The sequence below is a fragment of the Peromyscus leucopus genome, chromosome 7, assembly GCF_004664715.2.
Source record: "Peromyscus leucopus breed LL Stock chromosome 7, UCI_PerLeu_2.1, whole genome shotgun sequence".
Lineage (NCBI taxonomy): Eukaryota > Metazoa > Chordata > Mammalia > Rodentia > Cricetidae > Peromyscus > Peromyscus leucopus.
Window position 1 is genome coordinate 108,879,006 of NC_051069.1, and position 24,644 is coordinate 108,903,649.

Genomic DNA, 24,644 nt, shown 5'->3' on the forward strand with positions numbered 1-24,644 from the left:
CGGCCCCTGAAGTGCACCTGGGTTCGCCTTGTGGCCAGTCGGGCTCACAGAGACTTTCCTAATGCCCGGACTTGGTGAGTCTCTGTGCTCAAGGGTCTCTGCATTTGTACTGGGAAGTCCTTCACTGGTCAGGACCTCCACTATTGTCTTCACCCTCACTTCTTCCTGTCTGTGCAGGGTCAAAAGTTCATCCAGAAGTGAGAACCTAGGGCCTTTTGGCTCTTTTCAAAGCTTGAGTGGACTATACATGTGACTTTGAAGACTTTCAGGGACATGTTAGTCCTTTCAAAGTCCCCGTGGACATATCTCCTCCTCTTGTTTTCCCTTGTAAATGATTTAAAAAGCAGTTCTTTTTGTCTTTAATCTCAGCGACAGCTCTGCTCACTGCTTTTGTTGCCGCTATGGTTTGTCCTGAGGACCCGCCTTGTACAGTCTTCTGACCTCGCCAGGTTGAGCAGGACTCACTCTCAGTGTGGCTCCTTCTGTGGCCTTGGTCTTGTGGAGCAGTTGATTGCCCCAGACCCCCTCTTTGAAGGAACCATCTTAGTACCAGAGGCTCACCAGACACAGCAGGATAAGGGGCAGAGGAGGGTGGGATCCGTTTGTTGGTCTTGGGCACCTTAAATAACCTCATTAATGAATGAGGAGTCTCCTATACGGGCTAAATGATATTTGACCTTTGTGTAGATTGCAATAAATCATGCTTTTAAGACAGTCTCTGTGGTAGCAAGAACTTGACTGCAGTGAGGCCAGTTCTGTTGAATGCCTGGGTTTGTATTTGGCCTGGTTACTGACCTCTTCTCTCTGAGACTTGATTGGCGGTGTAAGCGATTGCAGAACTGCTGCTTTTGCGGCTGTTGTTGTTGATATTGGTGGGGGGAGGGTCTCACTGTATCGCCAGACTGGCCTCAGACTACAGCTATGTCCTACTGTGGTGTCCTGGTGCATGTATGGTGTCAATCTGACACAGCGTAGAGTTGTCTGAGAATGGAGTCAGGTGACCAGATTGCCCCACGGGCATGCCTGCCTGCAGGGGATTGTCTTGATTATTAATTGACGCAGGAGGATCCAGCCCACTGTGGGCGGTGCCATTTCATGGGCAGGTGGGCCTGTGCTGTATGGATACGACAGGTGGCTAAGCAGGCACCTGTGGGCAAGCCAGCAAACAGCATTCCCCGTGGCTTCTGCTTCCAGAGCCTGCTTGAGTTCCTGACGCCCTCAGTGGTGGACTGTGACCTGGAGGCTGAGTTGCTTTTGGTCATGTTTGTCCCAGCAACAGAACGAAAGTACCACTAGATGTTCATGTATCTCTTGTGGACTCCCGTGTCAGCAAAAGCAACATTTATGCTAAGTCTCCTGATCTGCCTCACAGGTGTGTCACTTCACCAGTTACTTGATGTGTCTGTCTCAGGGAGTCACCTGCAAAGCGGTCACACTAATGGTGTGTGTGCTCCCCACTCTGTGACAGTAAAGGGAACAGCACAGAGAAGGTTTAAGTAGCCCTATTTTTTTTTTTTTTTGTACAAGGGTCTATCTGTGGGGAGGTGCATATGTCCATGGGTATTTATGTATGGAGACCAGAGGTCAACCTCGGTTGTCATTCCTCTGTAGATGACTTAAAAACCATGCTTAAAGTGTGCTGTTGGCATGAGTGCTCATCTGAGTACACACCAGGAAGAAGACCTGAGAAGGACCCATGTATGTGTCTGTGTGTGTGCCTGTCTGTCTGCTTGTCTATGTTATGACCAGCCTGCATGCCTGCCTACATCTATCTATCTATCTATCTATCTATCTATCTATCTATCTATCACCTATCTATCTATCATCTGTAACCTATACCTGTCTATCTGTCTGTCTACACTGTCTATACTATCCATCCATCTATCCATCCATCCACCTACCTCTAACCTATTTATGTTTATTTGTGTACCATTCATCTGTCATGTATCTACTGTCCATTATTTTTCCACCATCTACCAATTGTCTATGAACCAGTCTACTATGTATCAGTCATCCAATCTGTCTGTCCTGTAGCTGTCATGTGCATAAGGCATCCGAGTTAGAGAATCCAGTTGATACTGCGCAGCTGACCCACATGACCTGACGCAGACTACACTGCTGTACCTGGAATTCACTTGGAGTCATTCATTTCTCCCCCTTGTGTGATTCTAAGGGCAATTTGTTAGAAGTTTGAACAGGTGGAAGTGGTCAAAAGAAACAGTTATTAGAGGGCCAGCCTCTCCGGCAGGAGCGCAGCAGGCCACTCGCCTCTCACACCCCACTATGGCCACGTCAGAGTCCCTGCCAAGGCTCCTGCATTAAGCTTGGAAGAGGCACAGCCCTAGTCCACAACTGACAGTGTTTGGCTGCTGAGCATGGATACATGGATACATTTTAGAGGAAGAGCCAGTCAGTGTCAGGGAGGGGATGGGGCGAAGTTCAGAGATCCATCAATCTAGGCACTAAATAGCCACAGGGAAAAGACAATCTCTACCCATGTGAGCTTTTCTTTCCCAGCAATGCTCTCCCTTCCTCCTTCCTTCCCTCCTTCCCTCCTTCCCTCCCTCCCTCCCTCCCTTCCTCTTCCCTCTCTCTCAAAAGCAACTTTAATGGGAAAGTTCTAGCATCTCACTTCCTCTGTGGGAATAAGATCTTTTGCTTCCTTTTTAGCCAATGAGAAGAGTAACAGAGTATTTACCTCTTATCACTTAGAGGACATTGGGTTTTCCAACTTAGTCATCTTGTCTTTTTATCTATGCAACATAGACACACAAACACACACAGACAGAGACATGTACACACAGGCACACATACACAGAGAGAGAGAGAGAGAGAGAGAGAGAGAGAGAGAGAGAGAGAGAGAGAGAGAGAGAGAGAGAGAGAGAGAGATGAGAGAAAGGGGGAGTAAAGCACGAACCCCACAAAACTTTGGGTTGGTAAAGATACCACTCAGGTGTCTGTGCCCGGTTCTGTTCTGGGTCCTGCCCAGGATGTCACTCCTGCAAACACTGGCCTTTCCCGGTGAACGTCCTGTCCAGGTGTTTTCAGTGTTCCCTCAGTGTCTGAGGTTCTTTTCATTGCAAGGGTTCTGTTCACCAGTTTCCAAAATAAAGTGGTTCTCAACCTGTGAGCTGTGACCCTTTCACAGGGGTAGCCTAAGACCATTTGGAAACACATTACTACTCATAATAGTAGCAAAATTAGAGTTATGAAGTAGCAGTGGAAATAATTTTATGGATGGGGTTATCACAACATGAGGAACTGAATTAAAGGGTCATGGCATTAGGAAGGTTGAAATCCACTGCTACAGAAGTACCGCCTTTGTTTTGGTCTTGTGTTTACCATTAAAGCTGTGGGCCACTAGGGCTGGATTATATTGTGCTAGGTTTCAAACCCAGGGCTCTATCAATTGGACTCCATCTCCAGCACACACTGGCTTTAATTTTTAAGTCTTTAGCTTGTGATGTAATGGTGATGATGATGGTGGTGGTGGTGTGATGGTAATGGTGGTGGTGGTGGTGATGGTAATGGTGGTGGTGGTGGTGATGGTAATGGTGGTAATGGTGATGGTGGTGATGCTAAGCTGCTGCTGCTGATTATGATGGTGATGCTTTTGTGTCTGTAGATAGCCTCAGAGGCTATAGGCAGGGGATCTACAGTTATAGGCAGTTGTGAGTTCCTGATGTGGGTGCTGGGAACACGTGGGCCCTGTGCAAGAGCAGTATGGTTGTAACCACCAAGCCTCTCTCCAGTCCTGTCAAAGCCCGGCTGAAGAGCACCTGACTTCTGGTACTTACATTCAAAAGACCACACATCCGCTCAGGGACCCTGTAGAAGTGACCAGAGCGCATCAGCAATGGTTTGAGTTTGTGCGGTTTCCCAGTTAGCCCCCAGAAGGTGGGTGCTGTTCAGGAAACTGCCCTGCACTCACATGTTCACAGACTCTCAGCTGATTATCTCATAAGCCTTGTGTAGCCCCACGAGGATGGCAGAGCGTGACACTTGGCTCAGATTTATTACGAAGGAGCTCCTCTGCCACAAGCTGCTCGTGGAAACAATAACTCAGCAAACACTTTTGGGAGGTGGCACTATAATTAAATGCTGAGGTGGTATTAATTTTCTCATTACTAAATTTTAGGGTATATTCCCTCCATTGCATCTAGGTTGGGTGTCAGCCAGAGGAAGCAGGTTGAGGCAGCCCCAGTGGGGCCAGGAATGCCTGCACCTGCCATGTGTGGACATACACCTCTTCTCCTGGGGTGTCCTTTCTCATCCTCGGAGATAGGGTGCAGCCTGAGTGCCCTCACAGAGGCATCTTTCCTCAGCTCAGCGGCGGCGGCACCGTCTGATTCATTGCACATGGCATCTAATTGTGTTTATTGTCAAAAGGGAAGAGCCCGTACCATTTCTCAGAAAGCGCTCGCTCTCTGGGCCATTTGGAGTCACGTGATCTATTTCTGCACAGCAGCCACCTAGCCCTCTTGAGTCTCCATCACTCCTTTTCAGATGGGATCTGATCCCCATTGCCATTTCTAGCCAGTGGGGCATCTTAGAACCTCATTTACCATCACTGGTAATGTCGTCCTCAGGAAAGGTCCACCACAGACAGGGCCCTAACAGAGTGGTGTGTGTGTGTGTGTGTAGGGGGTATATGTGCATATATGGTATATGTGTATGGTGTGTGTGTATGTGTGGTATATATAGTATGTGTGGTGGGTGTTGTGTATGTGTGTGATGTCTGACAATCCATGTGCAAGTATGTATGCCTGTGCACACATGTGTGAAAGCCAGAAGGAGACATTGAGTGTCCTGCTGTGTCATTTTCCACATTGTTTTTCGGTAAACCCAGAGCAAGGTTGGAAGTCAGCACCCCTAGGAATCCTCCTGTCTCTGCACCCATAGTGCAAGGTTAAAGCCGCATGTGTGGCCATGCCCAGCTTTTCCTTTTTTTTTTTGAGATCTATTTATACTTTATGTGAGTATTTTGCCTACACGTATGTCTGTGTACCATGTGTGTGCCAGGTTCCCACCGAGGCCAGAAGAGGGCATCCAGTCTGTCAGAGCTGAAGTTACATATGATTGTGAGCTGCCATCTGGGTGCTGGGAACTGAACCTGGGTTCTCTGCTAGAGCAGCCAGTGCTCTTAACCAATGAGACAGCTCTCTAGCACTGGCCTGGCTTTTTATGTGACTTCTGTGGATTTGAACTCCGGTCTTCGACCTTGACCAGCCAGTGCTCTACCCGCTGAGCCGTCTCCAGCTCTTAATGCGGTGTTCACAGAAAGACATGCACCCACATCTCTGCTGCACCCGCTGTAGGACCCTACTTGCTTGTGGGTGGACTGAGGGGGCTGACTGTTCCCTCTGGGCAGGACTTGGGCACCACTTTGACTTCCGCTGCCCTGCAGGTCTCAAGGTCACCCCCCCACCCCAGGGGCATTTGACTAAAACAGGGACGATTTGTTTTCATCAAGTTGTATTACTGGAGTGAAAAGTTTTTAAATGCTTAAAATTCCTGCCATGATTTGTGGTGAAATCTAGAGATTAGTTAGTATCACGCCATCACATGGTTTTAAATCATTTCACAAGAGGCTTAAGGATGAAGTCACTCCATTTGATCCATTCGTTGCTGTTATTTGGAAATGAGAAGAACACATAACTAAAAAAAAAAAAAAAAATACCAACCAGGTAATGGAGTGGTGGTGTGTGACTATAATTCCAGCAATAAGGAGTCTGAGGCAGGAGGATTACTGTGAACTCAGGACCAGTCTGGGCTACATAGTGAGTTGAAGATAAACCAGAGCTACATAGCAAGACCTTGCTTTAAAAAAAACAAAAGGAAGCAGACAAATACCAACAACCAAGGAGGCAGGAGGGATGGCTTAGTGGTTAGAGCACTTGCTGCTCTTCCAGAGGACCTGAGCTCAGTTCCCAGCACCCACATGGCAGACAGCTCACAGACACCTGCAATTCCAGTTCCAGGAGAGCCAACGCCCCCCAACAAATACCCGCTTCTGACCTCTGAAAGCCCCTGCACCAACATGGAACACACCACACAAACACAGACACACACACACACAGAGAAACATACACACACACACAGACACACACAAACACACACACACCACACACACAGACACACACACAGACATACACACACACAGACACAGACACACACAGACACAGACACACACAGACATACACACAAACACACAGACACCACACACACAGACACCACACACACACAGACACAGACACACACAGCACACACACACAGACGCGCGCAAACACACACACACCACACACACAGACACACAGACACACAGACACACACACACACCACACACACAGACACACAGACACACACACACAACACACACAGACACACACACACCACACACACACACACTCTGGAATCTGCTGTTCCTAGTAGTGTTCTTAGATAGTACACATTGAAAGAGGGACACAGGACCCAGAAGCTTCCCTGTCAAAGCCCGAGGTCCACATTGCCCTCTGTTATAAGATGCCAGTGTGCAGGACCAGGGCCGAGGAGGCGGGGCGACAGCCAGGTCACAGGTGCCACTCCTGGGGAATAGCAGAGGGGTGAGTGCAACGCCTTGTTTTCTTCTCTGTGAGTTGTGAGTGGGTATTAGATGTAGTGGGCGTGAGAATTGTTTAATATGTGTGTATAAGAAACTCAAGCTTGTGACATACAGCAGCAGTTCAGTCATTTAATGGAAACTTTATTAAGGACGTTTGTTTATTATAATCCCAGTGCCATTTTTTATTACAGTCCCAGTGTGTTTTCTTGAACAGTTTCAGATAGCTCATTACGATACTTGTAGACTATTTTTTGTCTAGTTTGAGGTTTATGTTACTTCATTTATTCATTCATCCATTAAGTTTTGAGATGGGGTTTCATGCAAATTAGGCTGGCCTTGAACTCTGTATAGCTGAGACCAAAAGCCAAAGGAAAAACAGAATAGGTAAAAACTAGGAAATAGTTTTTAAAGGACGTTCAATGACCTTGAACTTCTGACCCTCCTGCCTCCACCTCTGGAGTGTTGAAATTATGGTGTAGGACACTACCACACCCAACTTGATGCAGTGTTGGGGATTGGTGCATGCCAGGCAAGCGCTCTCCCAACCGAGCCACGAGCCAAATCCCAGCTGCTCGCCTTATCCTATGAACTCACAGAGCACACAGTTTCGGCCCCTCCCTCTGGCTGTGTGCATCATCTTGGGATTCACTGCATAAATATCTAGGGTTTATTGCACAGGCCTGAAGAAAACTTTAAGGGGTATAATATATGTATGATAGTTCTTTATTTAAGGGAAATATTATAATTCATTTTGTGATTTAAAAGAATACCTATAAATAACCTGTCAAATTACAGAAATTAAGAATTCTTGATTATTGCTTTTTAGTGCTTTGTAGAAATCTGTGTTTTATTTTGATGAAAAAGGATAGATTTTCTGTTGTTGCTGGCTTCCTCCCTCCCTCCCTCCCTCCCTCCCTCCCTCCCTCCCTCCCTCCCTCCCTTTCATCCTATGGTAGCCCAGGCTGGCCTGGAGCTCACTATGTAACCCAGGATGACCTTAAACTCCTTATCACCCCTCCTGCTTCCGGTTGCTGGAGTCGCAGGTGTGTGACACCGTGCCTGACATGCAGATGTCTTTGTCACCTGGCAGATGCTCAGTTGCCCTCTTTGCGGCAGTCTGGCCGGGGCCATTTAGAAGCAGTGAGTGTGAGTTCAGAGGAACTCACTGCCTTTGTACATCCGCACAGAAATGCTGTGTTTAGTGCTGAGTCAGCAGGAGGGTGGATTCCATCCGCTCTGAGCTTGATCCCATCCTCAGTCTGTGATCTCTCCTTTTACTCTCCAGATCTAGTTCTGTCGTCCGTGTTTGACTCTGATCATGGGGAGGAAGCTGGACCTGTCCGGTCTGACAGATGATGAGACGGAACACGTTCTCCAAGTGGTACAGAGAGACTTCAATCTTCGAAAAAGGAGGAGGAACGGCTAAGGTGAGGAGGCTTTCTCGCCTGACCACGTGGGAACAGCAGGACTTAGTCACTGTCACAATCACACACTTGGGTGTATGGAAGGGCCACCTGCCGTTTGTTGAAGAGCTTCCCACAACCAGTGACGTGTGTCCAAAGGTAGCACCTTAGCAAGAGTCTGGCTACTGAGCCAAAGGAGCTTAAAATATCACCTTAAACCCTCAGGCATCTGTGTTTGTCTCCTCCATATGGCTTTCGTTTAAGATGCCCGGGAGAGGTTTGGAAGCAATGAACAGAGGAAATGATGTCATAGGGAATATTATTTCATCTTCTGCAGGTCCTTTAGGGAACGTAAAACTCACAGTGCAACATTTTCTTCCACAGCCTTGGGCTGAATTCTTTCTTGTTCCTCCCAACTAGCTGTGTTTCTGTGGGTTCGGGAGGTCAGGTCTCAGGTGTGGTGTTTACCCTGGGACGACGACGATGACTTCTTCCATGCTGGCAGAAAGTGAAGGACACAGTTGTGGGAGTAGGAATTGAGTTTTGGGGTCATAGTGTGGAGATGTAGAGTGAGGTGAAGAAGTCCCAGGAAGAGAACAGAGGAAAAAGCAGCCGTCCAGCTGTTCCTGCCCCACGCATGCAGAATTCGCCTCCCAGACCTGCCCAGCAGTTCTGCCATTGTGATCCCCAGTTTACACAGAGGTGCCGGTGGATTTTGAAGCAGCTTGAAGGGAGAAGTTTCACCTGGACTCACAGTTTGAGGATGCAGTCCATCGTGGCAGGGAGGGCATGGTGACAGGAGCGTGGAGCAGGGGGTCACGCTGCACCCACAGTTCGCAAGCAGATCGAGATGTGAGCCCCATTCACTAGCCTTTCCTGCTCCTGCATTTCTTTCCATTCATCCTGGGCATCAGTCCACAGTCAGGTGGGTCCTCCCTGCTCCATCACCTCTCTGGAAGCACCCTCACAGACACGCCTCGAGGTGTGTCCACTAGGTGATCTAGTCAGGTGGACACTTAACTCTCACAGATGTCATGCAGGCCGTGAAAAGGAAATGGCAAAGATTTTCCAACGCAAAACACAAGTCCTCTGCTCCACGTTGAGGGTCACCCTGGGGTCTCCTGGCATGGCCTTCACGTTGAGGGTCACCCTGTGGTCTCCTGGTGACCTTCATAAATCTGAACACATGTTTCCATTGCTTTATCCCGGTGACCTGCCTTTGGATGATGGAGACTTGGCTAGCTTGTTCTCAGGGCTTCATCCTTAGCTTCTTGAGGATTATTCTCTTGTGTTTGGCTTGGTTTTTCTATTCACCATTGTTCTAGTTTCTGTGTGTTGCTGTGACACAACATTTGACCAAAAGCAGCTTAGGGAGGGAGAGGGTTCCTTTCAGCTCGCAGCCCATGATGGAGGGAGGGCAGGACAAGCAGGCAAACTGAAGCCGTGGGGGACGCTGCCGCTGCTGGCTCCCTCTCAGGCTCACACTGAGCTAACTTTCTTATACAGCCCAGCACCACCTGCCCAGGGCATGGTGCCACCCACAGTGGGCTGGGTTCTCCCACGTTGAGACAATCAGGATATTCCCACAGTCATTCCCAGAGGCCAGTATGATCTGGGTAGTCCCTCTAGTGAGACTTTACCTTCTCCAATGACTCCAGGCTTTGTCAAGTTGACAGATGAAGCTAACTAGGACAATTGTTTTTAAAATTTAACACGAAACCCTCCTGTTCCGTGAACTTGGCCATCCTCTCTCAGTTCTGACAGAGCAGTGTCCAGAGCAGTGTCCATCTGCTGGGCCCAGCCCGTCCTCTGTAACCGCTCTGTTCTGTGTCTCCTGTCTTTCTCAGAACCGTTTACACCCAGTGCTGAGGGCCCTCCCATGCTGCCCTGCAAACCTCTTGGCGTCTCTCTGTTTTGTCTGGGGCTTGCTTTTGAGTGTTTGGAAGCCAGCAGGTAGCACTTACTCAGTCGTGTCTGGAAATGCTCTCCGTGCCCACCCCACCCCCACCGCCACAGAACTCTGTTGGACTCTGTATGTGGCTGATGGTTCTCCTCATTGCTGTTATGAATTAGTTTATTTTTATTTTTTTGTTGTTATTTTAAAGGAGTCTTGGGAGGGAAGGGAGGAGACTAAGTGGTAGCTTCCTGTCATCTGGAAGCCAGACAACACAGTAACTTGCCTGCCTGTCTGGACTGTCGGGTTCCCGGGGACCACGCAGAGGTGGGAGGCACTCTGGGTGGTGGTGTACAGCGTGCTTTGGGGCCAGATACAGTGACACAGGAAACTCTCTTCCACTGATTACAGCCTTTTGACCCCCAAAGTCAAAAGGGTTCTAGGAACGGAGAGGCGACTGTTGCTCATCACCTGCCCTTGCAGCTTGGCCAGTGTTTCTGGAAACCCTGCAGACTTCCAGGTTCTCACAACTAATGGGACCCTTGGAGGGAGGCAGCCCTGTAGTGGGCTGCCTCCTCTCTGCTATGGCTTGGCCTTCAGCTTCCAGAACTCCACATCTATTCAGGAATCCTCAGATTTATTCCTTTTCCTTTGATTAGCTGCACTGATTTCTCTTAGTGTTGGTCCCTTTAAGACGACGAACACCAAGCAGACCGTGCCTTGAAGGGCTGCTGGGCCCGGCTCTGCTAAATATATTGAGTGTCTAAACAGGATGCAGTGAGAATAATAAATTAATTAGCGCTAAGACACCGCATCTCCAGCTCTGTCTGCAATGGCTTGCATTTTCCCAGCAGTGGGTTTGTCATCCACATCTCGGGAAGTGTCTCCTCCCTTCCTCCTCTCAATTAGATCTGGAAAGACCTTCAGGTAGTGTACAATAGCCATGTTTAAGTCCATGGTTAGAAATCACAACTGTCTACCGCATTTCTTCTATAATTTGATTGGGGGGCAAGGGGAGGGGTCAGTGTAGTATTTGTGCCAGGTACCCCCGCCCCCACAGCTTTTGGCCCAGCGTGGTTTTGGTGGGAAGCAGTCCTAGAGAGACAGGATGCCCTGACTAGAGGCAGCAATGTGACAGGTTCAAACACCCAGGGCCTCACAGTGAGGGGGAGGTTAGGGGTGGGAGTGGTTCCATCACACTTTCCTCTCCGCTGGGCTCCTGGAACAATGCGGGTACCCAAAAATAATGAAGGTTGGGGGTGTGGTGGGGGTGCGTGTGTGCGTGTGCACATGTGTGAGCATGCATGTGGACACCAGAGGTCAAGCTCGGTGTCACTCCTCAGGAACCATCAGCCTGTTTTCTGAGATAGGATCCCTCACTGAGGTCTCAGGTTCACTTGTCAGCTGGGCTGGCTGGCCAGCGAGCTCCAGGCACATGCCGCCATGCCTGACTTTTATGTGGTTACTGGGGGTTGAGCTTGATAAGTACTTTCCTGTCTCCCAAGCCCCATTATTGATTTTTATAGAGTCCCTCCTGAATCAGATCACCAAGGCCTAGGCTTCTGCACCCCTCAGATGCAGAGGTGTGGGGTGCAGTGGCGGGGGGGGGGAGGGCTGCCTGCTGTGGCTCAACCTGTACATATTCCTGTTTTGACAGACCCCATGGATGGGCTGGCTTGGGGCTCAGACGTCTGGTCTGGTGTTCACCTCAAACCCCCTCCTCCACCCTGCTTGATTTGGCAGTGTTAATTTCCAGACTTCCTTTCTTCACTTTCCACCGTACAGAGTGTCATGAGGTTCAGCTGGGACGCTGTCACTTAGATAGATGAAATTATCATCATGAGCGAACTGGCAGAATCCAGCAGCACCCACCCAGTGTTTTCCAGCTGATTCTACAGTTCACGGAGGCCATTGAGGTCTGGCAAACCAATGTGAGGAGCAGGGCCTGTGTCACTTCTGGGCTGAGCACTGAGGAGGTGGTATGGCTCCTCATCTTTCCACTTGCCCACCATGGTGACTGCTGGGGTCTGTTGAGGTATGGCCTTACAGTGGAGATGGAGCCGGGTCCCTAGGTCACTGCATGGAGAAAAGCTCTGGTGACCCTCAGAGGACTTGGTGTGAGTTCACTGGGTTCTGACTCTAATGGTTAAACTCAGTTGTCAACTGGATGAGATCTAGACTCACCTGGCAGGGCCAGTAGGCATGCCTGTGGGGGACTTAAGATTAGGTTAGTTGAGATGGAAGACCTGCCCACTGTGGGTGGCCCCATTCCTTCCGCTGGAATCCTGGACTGCACAAAAAGGAGAAAATAAACTGAGCATAAGCACGTACTGCTGTCTGGTTCCTGACGTGGACAGGATGTGAGCTGCTCAAGTTCTGCCACAATGTGTTCCCCTCCATGATGGAGTTCCCTCAGACCGCGAGCCAAAATAGACCCTTTCTTCAGTTGCCTCTGCCGGGGCGATTTATCCCAGCGGTGAGAAGAGTGACTTGGGGCTTGTCTTTCTCTCTGAGTAAAAGTTCGTGAGCTCTTGTGGCAAGACAGTCCCCAGCTGGGGGCACTGTTTTGATAGGCTGTCAATACCTTGAAGAGCTGGCGCCCAGCTAGAGGAAGGGTGTTGCTAGGGAAAGACTGGGCTTTGCTAGCCTGGCCTCACTTCCTCTCCTGTGTCCACTTCCTGGGCCACTGAGAAGTGAGCTAGCAGCTGCCACACCTGCCTGCTGCCACACACTTTCCAGACACCATGCCTTCCCAGTTGATGGACCTTAGCCTCTCAAGCTGTGAGCCCAAATAAATTCTTTTCCCTTAGTTACCTCTAAGTCAGCAACAACGGGAAAACTAATACAGAGGTAAAGTGCTCACACCTGGGGGCCTGTTGCATTACTTGGAATAGAATCAGGTTTTTGTTTGTTTGTTTGTTTGTTTTGTGTGTGTGTGTGTACATGCTTGCGCACACCCACGTGCACTCCCGCTCACACACATGGGTATGAAAGAGAGAGAGAGAGAGAGAGAGAGAGAGAGAGAGAGAGAGAGAGAGAGAGAGAGAAAGCACATGCATGAGGAAGTCATCAGACAGCTTGTGGAAATTGGTTCTCATGCCACCATGTGGGTCCCGGGGATTGAACTCTGATCTTCAGGCTTGGCAGCAAACACCTGTGAGGTCATCCTGCAGGCCCCTCAACCACCATTTTCTAAAGTGGAAAGAGCACAACATTTTAATGAAAGGAATTAGTATCTTTCCTATCAAAGAATCATTTTCATTTTAAACAAATGAAATGTTTGTTTTTGTGATGTAAAATGAAGTTTTTAAAAAGTTTCTATTGCTAGAAGTAAAACTCCTTTGTTCTCACTGCCCACTGTTTGGGGTGCTGCAGTTGGTGTGATGAATTAGCCAACACCCCTGGTTACGTCGGCTTTTGCAGCTAGGGATGAGGTCATCTTGTCTGTACCCAGTTAAAACATGACTGCCTGTGGTTTCTGCCTGTGTAACTGTGTTCCTAGTGCATCTGCTGGCCCACACTTCCTCCCTGGCTGTCCTCGCTCCTGAGAGTCTGTGTCAACTGTGGCATTGACTGCTGGTTAATGAGCCTGTCACTTCTGAAGGGGGTGCCAGCCAGTCACCTGCTGTGAAAGATCAGTCTGTGGGAAACAGCTCAGACAATGAAGTGTTTGCCATGTAAGTGTAAGGACCTGAGTTCAAACCCTGGAACCCAAATTTTAAAAAATGCTAGACATGGAGGCTTGTACCTCCCAGCATGCGGAGATGGAGATAGGTAGATCTCTGGGGCTCACTGGCCAGCAGCATGACCCATTAGTGAGTTCTAGGTCAGTGAGAGACCCTGTCTCAATAAATGACATGGACAGCTCTTGAGAAACACCTGCAGTTGACACTGTGGCTTCCCCACACATATGCACACATATACACAAACCCACCCATGTGCACACACAGCTAAGCACACACATAGTACATGCATGCACACATGTGCCCCCCCACACACAAGCACATGCATGTGTGCACACATACAAGTGCACACACATATATAAGCACATACATATGCCCACATACACAAGCGCGAGCACACACACACACACACACACACACACACACACACACACACACACACACAGAATGGTAACTCTGAGGGCAGAGCCAGTGTATTCTATGCTGGAGTGGAGAGGCCTGACCCTGCTCAGTCTGAGAGTGTCCATATGATGGGAGAAAGCCCAGCCAGTGGGGGGGGGCACCTGTGAAGAACTCAGGGCCTTGTAGGAGGCAGGAGACTCAGAGGGAGGAAGGGGTGGAGTGGACAGGGACTCAGACTCACAGCCAGAAGGGGCCTCGTGAGATTTGGGTTCTTAGCTCTCCTCTTTATTGCTGACATTCTGTTAATAATGGAAAGGCCACATATATCACAGCAAAGCTGTTGGGTATTCATTCATTTGCTTCAGAATCTCGATTTTGAATGTCAGGAGCCTCCTGGGGAAATGAGAAGTGAGCCCCAGGGGAGGAGGACGGAGGGATTCATAATGGAGTAAAGGCCTTCGCCCTGGAGAAAGATTGCAGAGGCTGAGCGGAGTCTTGCAGGAATATTTGTGATCTGTATACGGTGAGAGAGGCCAGGTGGACTTCCTAAAGCAGAGGACCCTTTCATCTGAGCCTTAGGAATTTCCAAGCAGATTTAGACACAGGTCAGGCAGCAGGGAGCATCCTGGGTAAGTGATAAAGATGGAAGGGGGTGTGTGTCTCCCACACCAAATCAGGACTGGCCCCTGGTGGTAAGGGAGCTCCTTTGTGCTAATTCTGCTTTCAAGGTTCTAATGGCGGCTGACATGATACTTCGAGTCTCACCTCCTCCCCCCACAACCCTGGAGAAGCCTAATTCTTACTTGTTTACAAATTAGAGAGACTGAAGCTCCAAAGACACTCTCAGGTTCTCACAACGAGAGGTGGATTCACGCCTACCTAGAGTTACATGAAGAGAGGAGGATAGCCACTGCTCTTGGTGTGAAAAGCAAGGGCACCTGGGACCCCGGAGCAGAATGAGTGAAACAAGGGCCGTGCTCAAACCCAGTGCTGTGCTGCTAGTGCCCACTGTGTGCTCCGGAATGGAGGAGTTACAGGGCTTGCATCCATGGATGGTGGATGACACCATAGCCATTGACCGTGCATGCCCTCTGCCTTTCCTCTGCTAGGAAAGCACTCTAGAAAACACACCCAGAATCGCAAGGGATCAAACATGAAAACAGAATGCAGAATGTCCTGGTGGTTTTTAATTGATTGTACCTTGAAATGTTCCTAAAATTATATTTTAAATGAAGTGCCTTACTACGATAATGCCACTTTTACAGACCGTGAATGTGGTAGTTTGAATGTAATTGGCCCCCATAATCTCATAGGGAGTGGTATTATTAGAAGGTGTGACGTTGTTGGAGTGGGTGTGGCCTTGTTGGAGGAAGTGTGTCACTGTGGGGCTGGGCTTTGAAGTTTTCTATGCTCAGGACACCGCCCAGTGTCTCAGTTGACTTCCTGCAAGATGTAGGACTCTCAGCTGCTCCAATATCACATCTGCCTGCATGCTGCCATGCTCCACATCATGATGATAATGGACTGAATCTCTGAAATTATAAATGAGCCACCTCAGTTAAATGTTTTCTTTATAAGAGCTACTGTGGTCGTGGTGTGTCTTCACAGCAATAGAAACCCTAACTAAGAAGTTGGTAACAGAAGTGGGGTATTGTTGTGATAAGCCTGATCATGTGTTTTTTTTTTTTTTTTTTTTTTGGAGAAATTTGGAGTTTGATACTTGGGGTTATGTGAGCAGCGGAATGCTTTAAGAACTGCTAATGGGCCATACTAGTAACGAGCATGGAAGACAGAGGTGGTAAGAGTTATTTGAACTGTCAGGCTTACTCAAGAGGTTTCAGAGGAGAATTTTAGTATGCTGCCTAGAGATCATTCTCTTGATATTTTGATAAAGAAGGTGGCTGCCTTTTGTCCTTGTCCGAAGAGTCTGCCTGAGCTAAAGTGAAGAGTTTGGATTAATTCCATTGGCAGAAGAAATCTCAAAACAGCCTAGTACAGACTCTGTTGTATATATTAGTGTGGCTATATTAGTGTGGCTATATTAGTGTGGATCTATTAGTGTGGATCTATTAGTGTGGATCTATTAGTGTGGCTATATTAGTGTGGCTATATTAGTGTGGCTGTATTAGTGTGGCTGTATTAGTGTGGCTGTATTAGTGTGGATGTATTAGTGTGGATGTATTAGTGTGGATGTATTAGTGTGGATATATTAGTGTGGCTGTATTAGTGTGGCTGTATTAGTGTGGATGTATTAGTGTGGATGTATTAGTGTGGATGTATTAGTGTGGATGTATTAGTGTGGATGTATTAGTGTGGATGTATTAGTGGTAACTCTAATGGGGATTTATACTGAAAAGGAGCAAGGTGAACAGGGTGAACTGCAAAAAGTAGATTTTGAGAAGAAAAAGAGGAAGTGGGGTGGAGTGGAGCTGAGTCCTGTGTTCAAGGAGATAAATGGATTGAGAAACGGGATAAAGGGAGTGGTGACCTCAGGGCAAGATCCCACCCAGCTAAGTTTCTTTTTCTTTCTTTCTTTCTTTCTTTCTTTCTTTCTTTCTTTCTTTCTTTCTTTCTTTCTTTCTTTCTTTCTTTCTTTCTCTCTCTCTCTCTCTCTCTCTCTCTCTCTCTCTCTCTCTCTCTCTCTCCCTTCCTTCCTTCCTTTCTTTCTTTCTTCCTCCCTCCCTCCCTCCCTCCCCCTCTCTCTCTCTCCTCCCTCCCTCCCTCCCTCCCTCCTCCCTCCCTTTCTTCCTTCCTTTCTTTATTAAATGTTGAATGCCGTTTATTAAAGGAGGGAGGAGGTCTTAAATACAGGCTTACAGCACAGTGGGAGAACCCTGGAGGACAGAAGTTCGCTACAGATGTTTTACAATTATGCATCTAAGCTGTTAACATCCATTATACAGGATACACATACAAGGAACTTCCCTTAAGCATTCAGGAGGGTGAGGAAAGAAACTAAAGAAAAGCTTAGAGCCGGGTGTGTTGGGGCACACCTTTAATCCCTGCACTGGGAAGGGGCTGGTGGATCTCTGAGTTTGAGGCCAGCCTGGTCTACAGAGCGAGTTTCAGGACAGCCAAGCTTAGGCAGTGAAAGATAAATATGGTGAAGATATCATTGAACAAGGGGGCCATGTTCCAGCTCCAACAAGCAGCAGAACTTGGCAACTTCAACCATATGGTTCTAGGTTTGGAGTTAAGGCTAGAAGAAAGGAACTATGGAATAAAACTGCTGAGGCCATAATGGGTAAAGATATTGCTAGCAGTTAGTTCACAGAGCCTGCTTAAAGAGCAAAGGAATTTATTAGAGAAAGAAAACTCACTCTACAGAATGGAGGGATTATTGCAGGGTCCTGGAAGGCTGAGGTGTAGCCCCAGGTTTTCTCAGGTCCCACACTACCCATGGTCCTGCAGCCGCTTATAAAATAATCACTTAGAAGCTTATATTAATTATAACTGCTTGGCCATTAGCTCAGGCTTAATTCTGACTAGCTCTTACACTTAAATGAACCCATAATTCTTATCTCTGTTTAGCCACATGGCTTGGTACCTTTTCTCAGTTCTGCCTTCACATCTTGCTTCCTCTGTGTCTGGCTAGCTGGTGACTCCTGACTCTGCCCTTCTTCTTCCCATCATCCTTAGCCTGTTTGCCCCGCCTATACTTCCTGCCTGGCTACTGGCCAATCAGTGTTCTATTAAGCCAGTGTAAAAGAGCATCATCCCACAGCACTGAGGCAGAGTCCCACGCTGTTCTTCCGCCTGGTCTGTCTCCAGCATCCAAAGCCACAAGGGAGTGAAGAACACCTTAACAGTTCTCCCCCCACAGCAGCCACGCCCCAGGAGCATGTACTTCAAGGTCATAGGCAGGTGTAACAATTACCTGATACCTTACTGGGGCAGTGCTTCAAGGTCATAGCTAGAACAGCTACCTACTACAAGGCCAGGCATGTGTCAGGGGTGTCCCTAGGCGGAGGCCTAGTAGAGAGGCAATTGTGTGAAGCTGTGAATTTGAAACCTGGATTGCCTAGGAGAACCCAAGAGGTTAGAGATGCCAGAGTCATGGGATACCTGCTGAGGAGAACTGCTAACAGGAAGTGGAACCAGCCCAAAAGAAAGAAGTGTGTTGCAGTCAACAAAGCTAAACAGGGTTGGAGTGCTGAAGAGCATTTCAACATCAGACATGGAGATGTAGAGTTTGGAGTTTGCCCAGATGGTTTTTGGTTTTGCTTTGGTCCAGTATTTCCTCACTATGCTCCCTCCCTTCCCTTCATTTTGGAACAGCAATGTATATATATCCTGTGCCATTATATGTTGAAGTATGTGATTTGCTTTTTGATTTGATTTTATAGGGGATTACAGTTAGATTGCATGAATCTCAGAAGAGACTTTCAACTTTGGACTTTAAAACATTGTTGAGACTGTGATAGACTATGGGGACTTTTGAAGTTGGACTAAATGCATTTTGCACAAGCTTATGAGGGCCAGGGAGTGGAATGTGGTCGTCTGAATGTAACTGGCCCCCATAATCTCATTGAGAGTGGCACTATTAGGAAGTGTGGCTTTGTTGAAGTGGGTATGGCCTTGTTGGAGGACAGGTGTCACTGTGGGGATGAACTTTGAAGTTTCCTATGCTCAGGATACTGCCCAGTATCTCAGTTGACCTCCTGTTGCCTGCAAGATGTAGGAATCTCAGCTACTTCTCCAGTACCATGTCTGCCTGCACACACATGTCCCACCATGATGATAATGGACTGAACCTCTGAAACTGTGAGTGAGCCACCCCACTTAAATGTTTTGCTTTATAAGAGTGCCGTGGTCATGGTGTCTCTTCACAGCAATAGAAACCCTAAGATAGTGGACACCTGGGTGTTTTAAATGGCATAATATGTAGAGCTTTGCTGATATTTTAGTGTGTCCCTAGATGCCTGGCTAAGCAGTTTAGGACTTGTAAAATCTAAAGGGAAGCTTTCCCTCTCAATTGGTGTGGAGCAAGTCCTTTTTAAAGTATTACATTTTTATCTATTTGTTTGTTTGTTTGTTTGTGTGTGTGTCTGTTGTCTGTGTGTGCACGTAGGTCATATTGACCATCTGGAGGTCAGAGGACAGCTCACTTCTGCCGTGGGAGTTCTGGGGTCAAATTCAGGCTGTCCAGCTTGGCAGCAAGCCCTTACCCACTGAGCCCTCTAGCTGCCCTCCTGCTTTCTCTTTTAAGACATCATTTCCGGTACCCTACTGGCCTCGAATCTGCTCTCTAGCTGAGGATGATGGGTGGCCTCGAACTTCTGAACCTTCTGCCTTCACCTTCTGGTTGCTAGGACTACAGGCCTGTGGCATCACACCCAGTTTATGCAGTGCAGGAAAGCTAGGCAAGCACTCTAGCCACGGAGCCGCCTCCCCAGCCCTGGAGCATCCAGTCCTTTCTATGTGCCAGTCTTAGTTACCTGTAAGTCCAGCCCAACTGTTGAGTCATCTCTGTGAGGAGAGAGTGGTCTTGACGGCAATGCACTTTAAAAGGAAAGTGTGCCACATGCTCACCACATTCCCAAGTGATCTGTGCACATCACTGGACAGAAGGTAGCCTTCCCTGTTTCTCTGATGGCAAAGGTAGACCAAACCCACTCTGACCTTTGAAATGACACATGACTCTGCTCTTGGTGAGCCTGGATTAGAATACAGGGCCATGTGCATGTTAGGTAAGTGCTCTGCCACCAAGCTGCATTCCCAGTCCAACACATGGCTTTTGAATGGCCTCCTTCATAATGTATACCACACCTTGGACACACGCTTTCCCCTGGGGCATGTTTACGGGACTCAAAGGGGTGTTCTACACACAGAGGCATCCGTCACACCAGTGCCGTGCTCTGCTGTTTAATTTCTGAATACAGTGGCTGACTGGGAGGTTCTGGATGGTTCTTCCTGCAACCATTAGGAACAGTTTTCTAACAGCCTGCTCTGTGGATCCGAGTTCCTGGACTCTGTTTACTTTCTCATTGCAAATGTCAGGGCTCAGCTGCTGAGCCCTGATAAACCTTACGTGGCTTTCATTCTAGGCTGACCTTTAGCACCCAGCCCTCTGGCACTGAATATGCAGAGAACTGGCCTCCAAGGGTGGTGGAGAGAAGCTTCCCTAGAGCCATTTATAAATGTAGCTTTCTTCTGCCACAGTAATCCAGGCTCTCCCTCTGCTCTGTGCAGCTGATACACTGAAGTCATCCTTATTCCTGTGGACATCCTGACTCCCGGAAGTGGGCCCTGGATGTGGGGCCAGCAGCTGCCTGCCTCCCTGTGTCTCAGTGCCTGACACCAGAGCTCATGTCCTGGCTGGCCAGTCTTCCTTCCTTCCTTCCTTCCTTCCTTCCTTCCTTCCTTCCTTCCTTCCTTCCTTCCTTCCTTCCTTCCTTCCTTCCTTCCTTTCCTCCCTCCCTCCCTCCTTCCTTCCTTCCTTCCTTCCTTCCTTCCTTCCTTCCTTCTCTTCCTTCCCTTCCTCCTTTCTCTCTCTCTTTCTTCTGTTCCTATATATGCAGGTGTTTGTGTGCACATGCACACACACACACACACACACACACACACACACACACACACACACACACCTTGGGGTCTACCAGACTTATAATTCCAGGTTTCAGTCTGTTGTAGAGGGAAAATCAAGGCAGGAACTTGCAGCTGTCACATCACAGCCACAGTGAGCAGCAGAGAAATGAATGATATCTGCCGGTGTTCAGCTAGCTGCCTCCATCATGCAGTCCAGGGCCCCAAACTAAGGAATGGTGCTGCCCACATGTGGACGGGGGTGGGGAGTGGGGAGGGTTCCTTCTTGTACAGTTAATACAACCAAGACATGTTGTTGTTGTTTGTTTTTGCTCTTTGGTCTTTTGGGGGGCTTGCCACCCAGCTCCCAAATAAATCACACATGGAGGCCTATTCTTAATTATAAAGGCCTGGCCTTAGCTTGGCTTGTTTCTAGCAAGCTTTTCTTAACTTTAAATTATCCTGTCTACTTTTTGCCTCTGGGCTTTTCCTGTTCTTCCTTCTGTAATCTTACTTTTACTCTTACTCCGTGGCTGGCTGTATAGCTGGGTGGCTGGCCCTGGTATCTCCTTCCTTCTTTTCTCTTACTTGCTGTGGGATGGTCTGTATGTCAGATGTGTTGCTCTGATTGGTTAATAAATAAAACACTGATTGGCCAGTAGCCAGGCAGGAAGTATAGGTGGGACAAGCAGAGAAGAGAATCCTGGGAAGTGGAAGGCTAAGGTGGGGAGACACTGCTAGCCACCGCCATGACAAGCGAGATGTAAGGTAGCGGTAAGCCACGAGCCACATGGCAACTTATAGATTAATAGAAATGGGTTAATTTAAGATATAAGAACAGTTAGCAAGAAGCCTGCCATGGCCATACAGTTTGTAAATAATATAAGCATCTGTGTGTTTATTTTATTTTTGGTTGTGAGTCTAGCCTTTAATGGCTGAGCCATCTCTCCAGCCCTGTGTGTTTATTTTATAAGTGGGCTGTTGGACTGCTGGGGCTTGGCGGGACCTGGAGAGAAAACTCTAGCTACACTTACTCTTCTTTTCCTCCCAGATTTTTCCTTCTATTTATTCTCTCTGCCTGCCAGCCCTGCCTATTTCTCTCTCCTGCCTCACTATTGACCTTTCAGCTCTTTATTAGACCATCAGGTGTTTTAGACAGGCAAAGTAACACAGCTCCACAGAGTTAAACACAAGCAACATAAACAACCATAACCTACCTTAAAATAATATTCCACAACCAAGGCAGCCCCTCACAGATATGCATACAGGCATGATCTAGACCAGCAGTTTTCAACGTTCCTAATGCTGTGACCCTTTAATACAGTTCCTCATGTTGTGGTGACCCATAATCATAAAATTATTTCATTGCTATTTCTTAATGGTAATTTTCTACTGTTATGAATCATAATGTAAATATCTGCTATGCAGGATATCTGATGTGTGACCCCTGTGAAAGGGTTGTTTGATCCCCAAAGGAGTCTTGACCCACAGGCTAAGAGTCGCTGATCTAGACCATCCTTCACTGAGACTCTCTCCATTGATGAATCTAGATTGTGTCATGTTGACAGAATCAACCATCACCATTGTCCAGGTCATAGAAACACTGGGACATGGGGCAAGTCTTTGTGATCACAGATAGTCAGGTTTCAGGGACAGTTGAATGTGCAGAATAAAGCCCCTTTCTGTGGAAGGGTGAGGTCAGGGACCCTGTTGCTTCAAGGAAAACTGGATCAGGCAGGAAGCTGGAGAAAGGATTCTTCAGGACTCAGCAGGGGATGCTGGAGGCTGGACTGAGATGCAAATCCTTCCAAGAATTCTCTAAACCCAAGAAAAGTAAGTAAAAGAAAGAAAAAGTATTATGAAGTTTCCCGGCAAGTGTAGAGATGCTGCTGATTCAGGACTCATGAATGGAGATGTAGAGGTGCTGTCCCGGTGAAGGTGAAGGTTGGCATTCCTGGACAGAAGTAGAGAAAGTCGTGACTCAGCTGCTAACGGGTGTCCGTGGTGCAGTCAGTGGTGTAGACAGAATAAATATTAGAAGTTTATAGGCAAAATATACTCCATGCAAATCTCATGACCGATGTTCTGAGACACAAAAAATGTAGGGAAACCAAGTCCTTCACCTGGCAGCATCAGCACCCAGACCTGTGCAGCGCTGTCAGCTTTGCAAAGAGGTTCGAATACCGCACCATCTGGCTGCTGTCAGACGTGTTTATCGGTTGCCATCTTCCAGGGATCAAATGCTGCTACCAGGAGACATTATCCTTAGTCCGCATCACTGACTGTTTCCTTTGGTTAAATGCAGCGTTAGCTGTAATCATGAAGAGGACAGGGAGTTGGTTAGGGGAGCTGGAGGTGTAGCTCAGTTGGGGAGCAATTTCCTAGCATGCTCAGAGTCCTGGGTTTGATCCTCAGCACTGTACAAATGAACTGTGGTGGGACATGCCTGCAATGTCAACAAGTTCAGCAAGCTGAGGCAGGAGGGTGAGAAGTTCAGAGTCTACCCTGGGCTAAAGAATCTGTCGAAGGAAGGAAGGAAGAGATGGAGGGGGGGAAGAAGGAAGGAGCGATGATTATAGGATCCCCCCCTAATTCCTGGGAATTCAGATTTCTTTCTGTTCCCAAAGGGGACTATAGCTGGAACAGGCTAACAGGGGTGGGGTGGGGTGGGGTGGGGTGGGGTGATGGGGTGGGGTGAAGTGGTGAGGTAAAGGGGTGGATTTCCATGTTGTTGCAGAAGATAGAGATGGGAGGGGGACTCTTGAAGGTTGAACCCATGGCCTGAGAGTGTGCCTATAACCTGATGGCTCCAGGAAGAGGGGGTAGGGAGGGTTGCCAGCTCCTAGTTGATGGTCTCTGCTTGGATATGTTCATACTGGCCCACGCTGTGTGTACAGGTGCAGTGAGCTGAGGCTCCAGAAAACAGCATGGGACCAGAGGTTGGCAGAGTGCATCATAGCCTCCCTTCCTTCTGCCCAGAGGTTCTTCTGTAGCTCTAACCTGTAGTCGGGAAGATTTCCTGTGTCCTGGCCTGCCTGTGGTCGGGACAGATCTCTCCCACTCCAGTCCCCCAAGTAAACACACAGAGGCTTATATTATTAAAATTGCTCTGCCATTAGCCCAGGCCTACCACTAACTAGTTCTTACACTTAAACTCAGCCCATTTCTGTTAATCTATATGTTGTTACATGTTCTGTGACTTTACCTGTGTGCCATTACATGCTGCTCCCTGGATGGCAGGCTGGTGTCTCCTCACTCAGCCTTCCTCTTCCCAGAATTCTCTTTGTCTGTTTATCCCACCTGTACCTCCTCCTGGCTACTGGCCAGTCAGCGTTTTATTTATCAACCAATCAGGGCAGCACATTCACAGCATACAGAGCAATATCCATAGCACTAGCCCCCTCTCTCCAACCCTGGTGATTTCTATTTGATTTTTCCACTGCAGTGAACTAACTGAGCCACGTCAAGGCCTCAGCCCTAAAACTCACCTGCACTTGTGATCTGGCTGAGCCCAGCATTCATTGGATGCAATGAGGTGGGTATCAGTATGCCCACACCACAAAGATTGGATGCAGAGATGTCATGCACCCAAAGTCACCCAGCTTGGCCCTTCATGGTGACTAAGTTCAGACCTGCCTGCCCTTGACTGGCAACCTCCAGCCATGCTAACTCCTTAGTGCTTATGGTCACTGAGTCTTGGATGTTAGAGCTGGAAGGACCTTTGGGAGATCTGACTTGGCACATTTCCTGTTGGCAAGGGACTCTCGTTTCCACGTCAGAGAAGCCAGTGTGGTGCTCTGCCTCACTCAGGGCATGTCAAGAGAACCTTGGAAAAGAGAACCCTGAAGTTTGTTCTGTCAAGACACATTGCCTTTTTTTTTTTTTTTTTTTTTTTGGCTTTGATCATCAAGAACAGAACAGGCAGTTTGGCTTAAGGGATCAATAAATACTTTGCCAAAAGCTGTTAGAGACTAGTCCTGTCTTTGTTCCCACCATTCTTTGTCTGTCTCTCTTGGCATGGTATACCATAATGGATCATGATTCCTTTTGCGGTTAGGGTGATTCAGAGCAGGCACCTGAGTCTGGTTACCTCCTTTCTGATAGAAGTCTGGCTGCTGCTTCCTGAGACTGAGATG

The 24,644-nt window shown here is 48.1% G+C and overlaps 1 protein-coding gene across 1 annotated transcript in view; it reads left to right on the forward strand.

The window, feature by feature from the left end:
• The window catches only part of LOC114681281 (myosin VIIA and Rab interacting protein), a 198,096-nt gene that overhangs the window by 30,339 nt on the left and 143,113 nt on the right, over window positions 1-24,644 (forward strand). Inside the window, 2 exon segments of the mRNA XM_028854725.2 lie at window positions 7,887-8,001; window positions 8,004-8,028. Of these exon segments, the coding sequence (XP_028710558.1) occupies window positions 7,920-8,001; window positions 8,004-8,028 (107 nt within the window). The 5' untranslated portion in view covers window positions 7,887-7,919.